This window comes from Gobio gobio, assembly GCF_949357685.1.
Source record: "Gobio gobio genome assembly, chromosome: 15".
NCBI classification, from domain to species: Eukaryota; Metazoa; Chordata; class Actinopteri; order Cypriniformes; family Gobionidae; genus Gobio; species Gobio gobio.
Window position 1 is genome coordinate 47,499,793 of NC_137108.1, and position 15,000 is coordinate 47,514,792.

At 39.3% G+C, this 15,000-nt stretch overlaps 1 protein-coding gene across 1 annotated transcript in view; it reads right to left on the reverse strand.

The window, feature by feature from the left end:
* The window catches only part of LOC307138897 (mannosyl-oligosaccharide 1,2-alpha-mannosidase IA), a 347,413-nt gene that overhangs the window by 168,018 nt on the left and 164,395 nt on the right, over positions 1 to 15,000 (reverse strand). Inside the window, exon 2 of the mRNA XM_079837590.1 lies at positions 13,495 to 13,591. Coding sequence (XP_079693716.1) covers positions 13,495 to 13,591 — 97 coding nt within the window. The remainder of the gene's footprint in view (positions 1 to 13,494; positions 13,592 to 15,000) is intronic.

Genomic DNA, 15,000 nt, shown 5'->3' on the forward strand with positions numbered 1-15,000 from the left:
GGAAACAGGCGTGAGATTGGAGGGGCTCGACATCACAGGCTGTTCCTGTGACCGGAAAAGAGGTGTTCTTGTCAAAGCAGCATGTTTCATAACAGGATGGATGCATTTGAAGTCTGCTGCATGTTTTTAATGTACAGCGTACATTATTGACCTAGATGTTATAAGCAGTGAACATAATAAGGGGCAGCATTCCTCTTTAATCTGTTATTGTGGGTTACCTGTGACAGAATGCAACTAGTAAACAATGCTTTAAGACTGCTAACCTCACTCACTCGTATTTATCTACATGCAGTGGGTTGGGAAAAGTAGAGCAGACAGACAATGCAGTGAACTCAATGAACACAATGAACACAATGAACACAATGCAATGAATGAACAAGCGAAAGTGCAAAACAGAACTCAAAGTGTGAGTCTAAATAGAAACATTTAACATTTAACCCCATCTCACAGCCTTTTCATCAGCATTAAATCTGCTCAGGAACATGTATTAAAAAGCAAATAGTCATGTTGACTAAGGCAGTTAATCCACTCAGCAGCCATCTATGTTCTATTTAAAGGGGTGGTTGATTACCCTTTTTACAAGATGTAAAATAAGTCTCTGATGTCCCCAGAGAGAGTGTGTGTGTGTGTGTGTGTGTGAAGTTTTAACTCAAAATACCCCACAGATCATTTTTATTAAAATTCAAAATCATGTTAAAATTGACACTTTTTGAGGTTGAGCATAAACGTTACGAGATATAAAGTATGAATTGTGTTATAAAGTATGGATTGTGTTATAAAGTATGAATTGTGAGTTATAAAGTCAGAATTGCGAGTTATAAAGTACGAATTGCGAAATATAAAGTACGAATTGCGAGTTATAAAGTCAGAATTATAAAGTACGAATTGTGTTATAAAGAGTTATAAATTTCAGGGTTAGTCATGTCACTTATTTTTCAACTCTTTCCCTGCCATTGACGAGTTGACTCGTCATTCATGAGAAAACGCTTCCCTGCCATTGACGAGTTTTTCCGGGCTTTCCGTATTTTCAATGTTATAAAGTACAAATTGCGAGTTATAAAGTCAGAATTGCGAGTTATAAATTACGAATTGTGTTATAAAGTACGAATTGTGTTATAAAGTTCGAATTGCGATTTATAAAGTACGAATTGTGAGTTATAAAGTCAGAATTGCGAGTTATAAAGGACTAATTGTGTTATAAAGTACGAATTGTGAGTAATAAAGTCCGAATTGCGAGTTATAAAGTCCGAATTGCGAGTTATAAAGTCAGAATTGTGAGTTATAAAGTACAAATTGTGAGTTATAAAGTGCGAATTGTGAGTTATAAAGTACAAATTGCGAGATATAAAGTCAGAATTGCAAGTTATAAAGTACGAATTGTGAGATATAAATTACAAATTGTGAGATATAAAGTATGAATTGTGTTATGAATTGTGAGTTATAAAGTCAGAATTGCGAGTTATAAAGAACGAATTGCGAGATATAAAGTACGAATTGTGTTATAAAGTATGAAGCTAGAATAAAACTTTTTTTTTTTTTTTTTTATCAGAGGCTCTGTTATTTATTTTTATATATTGCTTCTTCAGATTTTCTTACAACAAAATATTCTGGGGGCCTCGAAATTGTGAAAATGACCAAAAACGCTGGCGGTGGCTGGCAACTTTTTTTTTTAAACGCTGGTGGGGAAAGAGTTAAACATTTAACTTTAGCAAGCAGCTCCCAAATATCTTTTCAGCTTTGTATGGTTGTGCCACATTTGTGAATTAATGCCATTTTTAACTCAATGCAAACACATTTAAGAGTGTCAGCAGATAAGAAGATTATCATTAAATAACAACTTCAAATTGTTTGTCGTAAGCACAACTTCTTATACTTCTAGGTGGTCTTTTTGGAGCTTGGCAGCATAAATCACCATCCAATTTCCATTGAAAACAGAAACTGTTCAAAATAACCTCCGAACCCTCTGTTTCATTGAAGAAAGAAAACAATGCGAGGTCAGAACAACATCAGCAGGAGTAAATAAAGACTATTTATTGAACTATACATAGTGTTTTTTATAAATATAGGTTGCTGAAATGCTCTGTGTTTGACTGTGAGAGCACGGTCTGTTAAACTTCCCGGAGTTCATTCCCACCGCTCGTATAATCCAGTTGCCAAAAGAGACCGAGATGTTGGAGGTTATTTGAAGGTCAGCTTTGATTGTTAGTTTGTCTCAGTTTAGGTGAAATGCGAGGGAAGGAAAGCAAACGTTTCCATGGACACATGATAGATCGAGTTGGACTTCATTAAAAATCCCACAATGCTCCTCTGCATCGGCGCCTCCAGACCAGACACAGGGGGTGTAGGGGCGGATTTGGACGCCGTCCAGGGTCAGTCTTGAACAATCCAACTGGCATGTAGCGCATTTGTTCTTTCTGGCTGGAAGTGTTAGGCCGGTGCAGAGATTTGCTTAATTTATAAGCCTGAACAGACAGAACATTCCCATTCCAAACTATTGTATCTCATTGGGTTGGAGCTGAAGAAGCATTGGCTAGCGAATAAGAAATATGTGAGTGATAAACAACTTTTACAAAAGCAGAGACTTAGGACCGTTTCCTAGGCGAGGAGCTGTACCGCCTTAAGCTATTTTCTCTTATTTCCCCCTTCGTTTTCTAACAACAGCGCTTAAATGCATCTGAATCAGCAGTATGTAAATCAAAACTCACACCCAGAGAAACTTCTGAACAAACTGAATCACATCAGCACATTTAGTGCGCATTCACAGCGTCTGGAGCGCATGGGCTTTGACAGCACGCTATTGACGCCGTCATTGATTAGGTGTTACAAACAAGTTAGTTAGGAATCCATGGATTTAACGGAGAGCGCATCTCCGGGTTTATCCTGTGACTACCTACCAATAGATTACAGGTCCAATGCAATCGATAACCTTGATCACAGAAGCGGAGACAAACATCAAGCCGATATTCTCACATAATGATTTCTCAGTGCTCTTTGTTATAGCGGCATTAATATTACTATTGCTCTTACTCAGGGGTCAGTGACGTGATATCTAGCACTAAGTACTAAACAGTATCACAGAGACTTGCGTGCAAGACAATAAGAAACCACCTAGCACACATACTAGGGGTGTAACGGCTCTCAGTGACGAATCAAACTGAACCGTCCTCCACCCACGTTTGGGCATGCGCTTGCACAGCGGTTCATCTCAAATCTGACTACGCATTTGGTTTATTGTGAACAAAAATGCGTAAAACATTAGGGCTGCCACTAACGACTATTTTTATATCGATTAATCTGTCGACTAATTTATCGTTTAATCTAGCGACTAATTTATCACAATAATTTTCAACAATTTTACTTAAAAACATTTACTTTAACTTGCAACGTTGGCCTTCAGTAGGGTACTATAAAAAAGTATAAATGTAAACAAGCCCTTGACAAAATGTAAAACTAAAAGAGTAAAATTGTAAAAAGGAAAACATTTGTAAACCAACATAATAAAAAAAGAGAATATCAGCAAATACTTTTTATATGGAATAGTGTTGTCACCAGGGCTTAAAAACAGAAAAAAAATATCAATCGGTTCACTCCGAGCAGAATCGATATTTTAACGTTTCCGTTTTTGCGTTCCTCATTAAACATTACTGTTCCGAAAACGGTTTGATTTGAAAAAATAACGGTTAATAACGTTATTTTAATTTAGCCTATACTTTAAACAAATATGTATAAATAAAGATAAATAATCATATAAAACTCACACCCAGAGAAACTTCTGAACAAACTGAATCACATCAGCATATTTAGTGCGCATTCACAGCGTTTATATTATCATATGCTCAATAATAATATAACGCATGATAATTAAACTTGAATATTTATTTCATAACATTTTTAAAACCACAACAGAAATACATGCATTGATTACCTTTAATTAAATACCTGCATAAACAGCGGGACAAATATTGACCTGTTTATTGGAGCGGAAAGTGGCCCTCTATATGCCTATTCTTTTCAGAAGAGTGATAACATTCTTTGTACATAACTTTTTTTTCAACACGACTTGTTTTAAAAATTGCATGAATAAGATCAATAAACTGGATAACCATTGCTCTTTTAATGCACTGTCAACTAGTATTTTCAAAGCAAACACTGCGCAACACGTCCTTGCATCACATTATCAAATTCAGTCAGCTAATAAAGATCTTGTCTTGACAGTGCAAGAGTCCAGCACTCTGTAAAGTCTCCTCCAGCACATCCCAAATACTTTCAATGAGTTTAAGGCCTGGACTCAATGTGCCAATTCATGTGTAAAAATGATTCTTCATGCTCCCTCCCAAGCACAGTTTGAGCCTGATGAATTTTGACATTGTCATCCTGGAATATGGCCATGATTTGTTATCCTACATGGTTGTTTAGGGAAAAAAAAGCTACACACTCCATCAGTTAGAGTTAGAAGAACTGTTGCCAAACATATAACATGCTAGAACCATAATAATCACTGAAATAATGATCCAATCATAGACTCCAAACAGCAAATTTTAATGTTTTCTTTATGTCATAAAGGCTTCATTCAAACTTTGCATTCTGGATTCTGATTCTGAACTTCCTGCTAACGTCTATCTGCGTACTAAATAGTGATGGGCTTGTCTTTCTTGCATTTATTTTACCATTTATAGCTATCAGCAGTAAAGCATCAGAACAAAAGCCGACATCATTCTTTTGTTGGAAGTGCTGCTCTCTCCTTCAGGAAATGCTGATGAACTTTAACGATGTAAAGCCTGTGCTGAAATCCCTTTTATTACAAAGCACGGAGACCTGGGTGATTTATTGTTCAAGGTCTTTGTCTTCACATGTCACTCTAAGAGTCCTGCGTTTGACGTCCTCGAGCGCTGCTCTCTGTCCTGTGCTGTGGGTTTCTCGCCACTCCATTACAGCTGTGTTACTGTATCCTGTGACCCCGCTGACCTCCGGCTCTGTCTGTAATGAACAGTAATGGCCTGCAGCTCTGAGCAACAGCACAGACACAGTCCCGCTCTCCATGAGAGCTGCTAAATGAGAGTGAGAGAGAGTAATACGCAATAGATGAAAACCGGCTGATAGTGCAAATAAAGGAGAGACGGGAGGCAAGCACTAACGGAAATGAAAACGCCGACAATATGCAAGAAGTAAGGAAGAAAAACAACAGGGAGGCTGTGGGAATGTGCAATACTAGAAACGTAAGTATTTTTCAGAGGCTTCCAGCTAGATTTAAAAGTTTTAATCTTCTCCCCTCAAGTATTCTAGTTCTCTCTCTGTTTGTCCACTTTTTGGAAATTAATCATGATAGCAAAATAGTGTTCACCTGGCCTGGCTATATGAGACTACTAATACTACAGCTAACAACTTCTACAAATGGTAGTTCTGTCATGACTGTGTTTAGCATGGAAAAGGGTGAGAATATGTGACCTTGGACCACAAAACCAGTCATAAGCGTCAATAAAAAAATTAAAAAAAACACACTCAAACTCACGCGCACGCGCACACACACACATTCACAAACACACACACACACTCACACGCACGCACGCGCACACACACACACACACTCACAGACATACACGCACACACACACAGGCACAGACACAGACACACACGCAAACACACACACTCACACTCACACACATACACACTCACACACAAATTCACAGACACTCACACGCACACACACACACGCACACACACACACACACACAAACACATGCACGCACGCACACACTGTTACACAAATTCACAGACACTCACACACACACAGACATTCAGACACACACACACGCACGCACGCATGCGCACAAACACACACTCACACACACACACACACACACACACACACACACACACACACACACACACACACACACACACACACAGAGACATTCACATACACACACACACAAATTCACAAACACTCACACACACACACACACACACACACACACACACATTTTATATATCACTTGAAAGCTGAATAAATAAGCTTTCCACTGATGTATGGTTTGTTAGAATGTGACAATATTTGGCCGAGATACAACTGGAATCTGGAATCTGAGGGTGCAAAAAAAAAAAAAACACATTTAAAGTTGTCCAAATGAAGTCCTTAGCAATGCATATTACTACTAATGATTTTTTATATATATTTACAGTAGGAAAATTACTAAATATCTTCATGGAACATGATTTTTACTTAATATCCTAATGATTTTTGGCATAAAAAAATAAATTATAATTTTGATCCATACAATGTATTGTTGGCTATTGCCACAATGTATTGTTGGCTATTGCCACAAATATACCCGTGCGACGACGTCCAGGATCACACATTTGGTCTTGGCGGAATAGATTTGCTACGCTGCTGCGGCTGCTGCTGCTGCTCTTCCGACACGACACAATATAGCGTACATGAATTACCTGTAGCAGATCTATACAGGTGGAGCTGGGGAAGGGGAAGGGTTTCTGAATGCGTGCTGTACTGCTATACCAGCGAGCTCATTGGCTACTGATACAGCAGGAACCAATCAGCTGTGCCCAATAGAGTATGAGGTGATTGCAAGCAGATTGAGTAAAGTTTCATGCCAGAACTTTGTATTGGAACTACTTTGAATTATGAGTTGCTACAGCAAGAGAGCTTCCTCCCAACCACTGGCCTTAACACACACACACATACACTCATAAACACACACAAGCCCTGAGATCCACACGGCAGAGAGAGAGAGAGAGACAGTCGATATCTCCCTACTGTGCTTCAGTTCTCACAGCATCGCCTCACTGAACACCCGCTGTGCAAACACCAGCGTCACGCCGCACAGAACCATCCAAATAACAGAGTGCCATCAAGACAATGCAAAACAATACACATGCAATACACACGCAATTTAGAGCTTAGCCCTTAGTCTCTTCTAAATGACAGGCGTATTCAATTTGGACAGAATTTAAAAAAATCGCATAGTACATCTGAGAAACACAACACGATCTGACCTCCATCAGGGAAAACTAGTCTTGTCCGTATAAAGCTTAAAGTGAATCTACAAAGTGACTGAAATACTCATTAAACAGTTTGATCGTTCAATCAAGCAATCTACAACTCGCACGGGATGGAGGCTTTCTGATCATTAATCAAGTCAACGAATTAGCTTTCATCGTCTCATGCTGGAGCTTTTCATGGCCATTGTTGCTTTGTCACTGAGTGATGGTGAGCAGACGCTCATTGCCGCCTGGTACAAAACAGCCTGACAGTCACATTCATCCACCAGCCTCATCATAGACCATGACAGGCCTTCACAGTGCTCAATGCGCTTTGATGCCTTTAACGTGAAATATTCATTGGATCACATGTCGATTGTGAACTGTGAATTGTGAATTGTGAAAGTGAACTCTCTGCATAAATTAAAAGGCCGCTAATTAAGATTTGTAAAGACATTCTGACTGATTTCTTCATTTACACTCACCTTTTTATCATTTCTCCTCTGGTGTCCAAAACAAGAATTAAAACATAACCATCATTTATTTGAATGACCATTTTCCACCCGCTACTTACACGGCCGTTTTTTGCTGCTGTACCTTTAAGACTTCTATGCAAACACACTGTTCAATGTGAAACAAGACACACAACAGGTTTCAGGGCACTTTTTTTTTTACATGGCAAAAAACATAAGCGTAACATTTTACTCTCATCGTTATTACAGTACATCCTGTAATGATGATGTGAAACATGGAGGTTTAAACATTAAAGGCCATATACACTATAATTTAAAAGTTTAGGGTTGGTACAATGTTTTTAAATGTTTTTCTTATGCTTACCAAGGCTGCATTTATTTAACCAAAATTACAGTAACATTGTAAAATATTATTACAATTTAATATAAACCATTTACTACTTGAATATATAAAATACACAATAAAACAAAGATACAAATTAAATAAACAGTGCTTTAATTTGAGGAAGGTCTGTTAACATTCATACCGGGTTTCGATACCCATCCCATATGTGGTTATGTCGCTATAATGGTTACCAGGGTATTCTGGTGATTGCCAATACACTGCTATGCAGTTGCTAGGGTGTAGCTAAGGTATTCTTTTTAGTCTATCTATGCATTTGTTAGTGTTCTGCTAGTTGCCAGGGTGTTGCTATATGTGTAATCCATCCTGTTCGAACTGCCCACTCCAAGCGGGACTCAAACCCCTGTCCAACGGCATGAGAATCAGATACTCTAACAAGGAGGCTAAAGGCCACCTCTAGTGTCAGTCGCTAGAGCATCTCTTGATATCAGAGGAGTGAGTTTTTACTCGCACAGCGACAACTAGCTGGCCTCCGTTACATATGCAGTTGCAAAAGTTTTTTTTTTGTCTGTCATATGTGGTTGCTGGTGTTCTGAAGGTTACCAGTGTGTCGCTATGCAGTTGCCAGGCTGTTCTGGTGATTGCCAATACATTGCTATACAGTTTCTATGGTGTTGCTAAGATATTCTGAGTGGTTTTTGGTCTGTCATTTTTGTTTGTTAGTGTTCTGCTGGTTGCCAGGGTGTTGCTATATGGTTGCCAGGCTGTTCTTGTGATTGCCGATACATTGCTATGCAGTTACTAGGATATTTTGAGTGGTATTTAATCTATCGTATGTGTTTATTAGTGTTCTGCTGGTTGCCAGGGTGTTGCTATGTGGTTGCCAGGCTCTTCTGGTGATTGCCAATACATTGCTATGCAGTTGCTAAATATTTTGAGTGGTTTTAGTCTGTCATTTGTGTTTGTTAGTGTTCTGCTGGTTGCCAGGGTGTTGCTATAAGGTTGCCAGGCTCTTCTGGTGATTGCCAATACATTGCTATGCAGTTGCTAGGGTGTTGCTAAATATTCTGAGTGGTTTTAGTCTGTCATTTGTGTTTGTTAGTGTTCTGCTGGTTGCCAGGGTGTTGCTATATGGTTGCCAGGCTGTTCTTGTGATTGCCGATACATTGCTATGCAGTTACTAGGATATTTTGAGTGGTATTTAATCTATCATATGTGTTTATTAGTGGTCTGCTGGTTGCCAGGGTGTTGCTATGTGGTTGTCATGCTCTTCTGGTGATTGGCGATACATTGCTATGCAGTTGCTAGGGTGTTGCTAAGATATTCTGAGTGGTTTTTGGTCTGTCATTTGTGTTTGTTTGTGTTCTGCTGGTTGCCAGGGTGTTGCTATATGGTTGCCAGGCTGTTCTTGTGATTGCCGATACATTGCTATGCAGTTACTAGGATATTTTGAGTGGTATTTAATCTATCATATGTGTTTATTAGTGGTCTGCTGGTTGCCAGGGTGTTGCTATGTGGTTGTCAGTCTCTTCTGGTGATTGGCGATACATTGCTATGCAGTTGCTAGGGTGTTGCTAAGATATTCTGAGTGTTTTTTGGTCTGTCATTTGTGTTTGTTTGTGTTCTGCTGGTTGCCAGGGTGTTGCTATGCAGTTGCTAAGACATTGAATGTTTTTTTAGCCGGTCATATGGGGTCGCTAGTGTTCTGCTGATTGCCAGGGTGTTGATATATCGTTTCCAGGCTGTTCTTGTGATTGCCAATACATTGCTATGCAGTTGCTAGGGTTGTGCTAAGATATGGTGAGTGGTTTTAGTCTGTCTGTGCATTTGTTAGTGTTCTGCTAGTTGCCAGAGTGTTGATATGCAGTTGCTAAGATATTCTGAGTGGTTTTTGGTCTGTCATTTGTGTTTGTTAGTGTTCTGCTGGTTGCCAAGGTGTTGCTATGCAGTTGCTAAGACATTCTGAGTGTTTTTTGGTCTGTCATTTGTGTTTATTAGTTTTCTGCTGGTTGCCAGTGTTGCTATATGGTTTTATCATTTTTATCATCCATCACCTGTAACCTGAAGTATAAGGAATAATAATACAGTTGTTTGCATTATCCAGCACCACTAATAATATTTTTACTTAACTATTTATTTTCCCATGTAAATAACACCTTGTAAAACCTGCAGGCAGAACAGAAGAAAGCCACATTCTGTATGAGAATTATTTGTGTGAGAATCTATTCTGAATTATTCATTTCCTGTTTTCTACTCTATTTTTTAGTTTGAGTCACAATAATGAAAAAGAAATGTCCCTAACGCATGGCTTCAGAACAGAAGGCAGCCAAAAGAAGAAGGAGAGAAAAGAGGTAAGGCATTAAAGGGAATATGAGATATGAGCGTGTGGAACATGCTGCAGATGTTTGTCCCTCCGTCCCAGAGCTCACAGGTAACATCCCAGTGACTTTCAGTATATCAGTGTGTTTTCGACAAGTTGGCTAAATGCAGATGCAATCTTCCCGCGTGTCTATTTACTCATGGGATTGAACTAAAGGACACAGCGTTCAATCTCATACTCGACTTCACAGGGACAAATACAAATCAGGGATCTTGTAAGAGATGGGAAGAAACATGGCAAGAAACGCATACACCCACTGGCTTATCGGATTAGTTATTGCACAAAGTAGGACGTCTTTTTCCCAAGCTTAAAGGAATTTTTTCCGCAAAATAGCTAATTCGTACCCTGCACTCGGCATCGGATCATCCGATTGGTAAGACAGATAGTTTCCCGAGGCTAATTGGGTTGCTGTGATGGAAAACAGCAATTAAGTGATAAAGTACTGGAGGTCTGGCCCTTGAATCTCTGAGGAATGTCACTTTTCTGTTAGAAAAAGACATTAAACAATTCAGTGCTTTAGTAAGTTGTGGAAACAGTCCATTTCTATGATGTTTTTGCCACCACAGCCCCAGCAAAACAACTGTGATTGGTCACTTTAGTTGACAGTCAGACAGTCCACTCCTGTCTTGGTCAAGATCATGCTGAAAATGAAATTACGAATGCAGTCAGACTGGATATTTATGAAGCTTTCAAGGCTTTTTGGTGAGTCACACACTGGTTTATCACTGGTGTCATATTCTCTCTGCTTGATTGTTAATATTCATATCGTGTTATCCAAGAATAGTACGTCAGAAATTTATTTCTACTGAGTAGAGCGCCATACTAGCCACTAAGCAGACCGATAAACAAACACAGACCGGAAGTTAACTTCGGGCCAGGCGCGTAACCGTTGCAACGCGTATGCTTCCGATGAAACCATCTATAGCTAATGCGTGTGAGGGGGCAAGTATAGGTCTCTGCAGGATAGTAATAATTTGTTACATTTATATAGCGCTTTACATAGAAGGGGGAATCTCCTCAACCACCACCAATGTGCAGCATCCACCTGGATGATGCGACGGCAGCCATTTTGCACCAGAACGCCCACCACACACACACACACCTGCGTATTGGTGGAGAGGAGACAGTGATGAATCATATATATATATATATATATATATATATATATATATATATATATATATATATATATATATATATATATATATATATATATGGGGATGATTAGGAGGCCCTGATGGACCGGGGCCAATGGGCAAATTTGGCCAGAATGCCAGGGTTACATCCCTACTCTTTATCAAAGGACATCCTGGGATTTTTAATGACCACAGAGAGTCGGTTTAACATCTCATCTGAAGGACGGTGCTTGTTACAGTATAGTGCCCCCATCAATATACTGGGGTGTTAGGACCCACACAGACCACAGGGGAAGCGCCCCCTGCTGGCCTCACTAATGGTGCGTTCACACCGGATGCGAATGACGCAAATAAATCGCGCTATTCTTGCGAAGTGGGACGCTTGAACATTTTGAATTTACTCGCTTCATTCCAGCATGACATTCACTTCACAACAGACGCGAATTCAATGGCTGACAAGGGATATGTTTACACGTCTTTTTTGTTAAAATTCTACTGTTAATGTGTGACAAAAATACTTTTTCAGGCGATAATGTAGTTGTTTAACGCTCAAATTTGTGAAAAGAGTGCCTATTTGAACATTTTATGTGGCGTTTTCGGAGTTGTGAGATCCAGGCGATCAGCGGCGCTCGTTAACCCCAGCAAGAGCAGACTTTCCTCGGCTAGTCCTTCAGACATTTGCCGCTGGCTCTGATGTCTCTGTGGTGTCTCGAGCTATAATTCGTCTTGTGTAGATGTAACGGCCGATCTTTGGTCTCATGGATCTATAATTTGTTCCCTGGAAAATCGTTTAGGCTGAGGGCAAAGTGAAGTTTCATTACTTTTGTATTTTTAGGCTATTTAACTTTACCGTTGTAGCCTACTAGCACTGACTTTGAATGTTTGACTGAATTGTTTGCTTTATTTAATGTATAGCTTCTTATACCTTTTACTTATACTTTTGTATTATGGATCATACATAAACTTGCATTTAACAAAAAGAGACTGGGTTTTGTTACATGTCATTTAATGTTATCACAGTGATAATCATATGCACACTTGTCTGAACCAGATATTAATATAAACCAGATTTTTCCACATTGTTGTCACTACTAGAGCAAGCTCCTGATTGGTTAACGCGGTGCGAATGTCCGCCAAAGTTCAGATTTTTCAACTCGCGCAAATCGCGCCGCAGAATGTCTATTTAGGTCTTTGCATTTGACAAAACGCTTCATTCGCGTCCGGTGTGAACGCACCATAACACCTCTACCAGCAGCAACCTAGTTTTCCCAGGAGGTCTCCCATCCAGGTACTGACCAGGCTCAGCCCTGCTTAACTTCAGTGGGAAACCACTCTTGGGCTACAGGGTGATATGGCTGCTGGCTAATAAGGAGTAATAGGAGTTACTAGATCAGTGGGCGTGGAAAAACAGAGGGTGTTTTTCACTGCGTTACCTGATTTGCCCACGTCACAGTGTGGGTAGGGTTTAGGGCTGGGGTCGGGTGAAGGGGATCATTTTCATTGCATGGTTTATAAACACCCATCAGTTTGAAAACACCTACAAATTTAGAAACGCCCACTTTTGTTCCGCAGAGACCTCATACTCTGAGGGCGGGCTGTGATTGGATGATGACAGATGTCGGTGATCATTCTCAAGTGTTGTGATCAGCACTGCTGCTGTTGCTGTTGTCAATGATTAAATCAGTATAGCAGTCAATAAACGGGACAAGGGATACACATACAGGACAAATCAATTAGGCCCAATATACGGGACATCCCGGCTAATACGGAACAGTTGGCAACCCTTCATATAGTGGTCTTCTAGCACAAGTGCGCAAGACGCTCACAGTTTATACAAACAGACTTTAACATCTGTATGTCGCTATAAGTAATGTCTCTAACAAGCACATGAAAACAAATACTAGTAGAATAAAGTCAATTTTAAATGACATGAAGCCTTAAAATGCTATCTAGTTAGGCAGCATACTAGCTTTTCCCACAAAGCCATGAAGGACAATAACAACTACAAAGCCTGAACCTGCAATCTCTCAGTATCAATAAAACGACACATCAGATTGAAAGTCAGCTGAGGCAATCATATTCAATCCTGTGAGACGAAACAGAAATGTGTTTGGTTTCCTCAAAAGATGACCTACCGCAAACTGAAGAAAACAATAAAACACTCACCAAACATATTCCCAATGTGTCCATTCCTGGTCAGGGGTCGAAGTTCATTCTTTCCCCAAGCGTACTGTTTATAGTTGTCCCAGGCAAACTTCATCATCTGCAAACACAAAACCAACAGGTGTGAGTAATAACATCCAGTGAAACGCCTCGCCCATTAAATGTGCAAAAACATGATATTAGGTAATCGACTGACTACCACTGATCATCAATAATCAAAAACGCAGATGAATCAGAAGAACGTGGGCTTTTACGCATTAGACGACAAAACCTCTGGCGCGGTGAAGCATGGAGAAATGTAGCGGAGGGATGGAAACATTACAAGAAATATGAGGATGTTATGAATGACAAAGAAAAAACAACAAAAGAATTTAATCATGTTCCACAAGGTCTATTTATTTCTGCTGGAAGCAACACACTGTCATAATTAGCTGTGCTGAAACGCGGGCAGGCCTGCGGGATCACATTAATCAAATAAATACATAAATTCATCAACAGACAGACAGCTTCAAAGAAACGGGCCGTTACCTATCCGCTTTATCAAGTAAATAAATTAATAAACACAATAATCATTGTTTTCTCATTACCACCGCACAATTAAAGGGATGGTTCATCCAAAAATGATGATATTTTAAAGAATTTCAGTAACAGTTGACAGCACCCATTGACTTCCACAGTATTTTTTTTCCTACTATTGAACTCAATGGGTGCTGTTACCAACATTCTTCAAAATATCAGAAGAAAGAAACTCATGCAGGTTTGGAACAGCAGTAAATGACGACAAATGATTACATTTTTGGATGAACTATACAAACTTAAACTTTATGTGTCCCTTTAAGGGAAAATAGTTTTGGGCAATAAAAAGGTCATTTATCCATTTAAATGAATTGCTATGTTTCTTGTATGCGTCTTGAGCAGCAAATCATCATATTAGAATGATTTCTGAAGGATCATGTGACACTGAAGACTGGAGTAATGATGCTGGAAATTCAGCTTTGATCACAGGAATACATTATGAATGAAAATATATTCAAATAGAAATCAGTTATCCGTGTGCATCATTCTTTTTAAATCAAAAGAACTTCGCTTTTGCAGTGACATCTCTTCTCTGATGACGAGGGCGGGGCAACCTGTCACTCACATGAGATCCACCAATAGCAAACCACAACCATCCAATCAATTCCCCATGGACAAAATCAAGCCTGCCCTATATTTGTTCTTCTTCCAGAAGCCGTTTTACTCAGATATACGGCACAATAGGGAAGAAAAGACTATCATAGCTTCCGTTTCATTGCAACTTTAAGATCTAAACTTAAAATGATACCTAAAACTTATCATTTTGATGATTTCTGAAGGATCATGTGACACTGAAGACTGGAGTAATGATGCTGAAAATTCAGCTTTGATCACAGGAATACATTATGAAAGAAAATATATTCAAATAGAAATCAGTTATCCGTGTGCATCATTCTTTTTAAATCAAAAGAACTTCCCTTTTGCAGTGACATC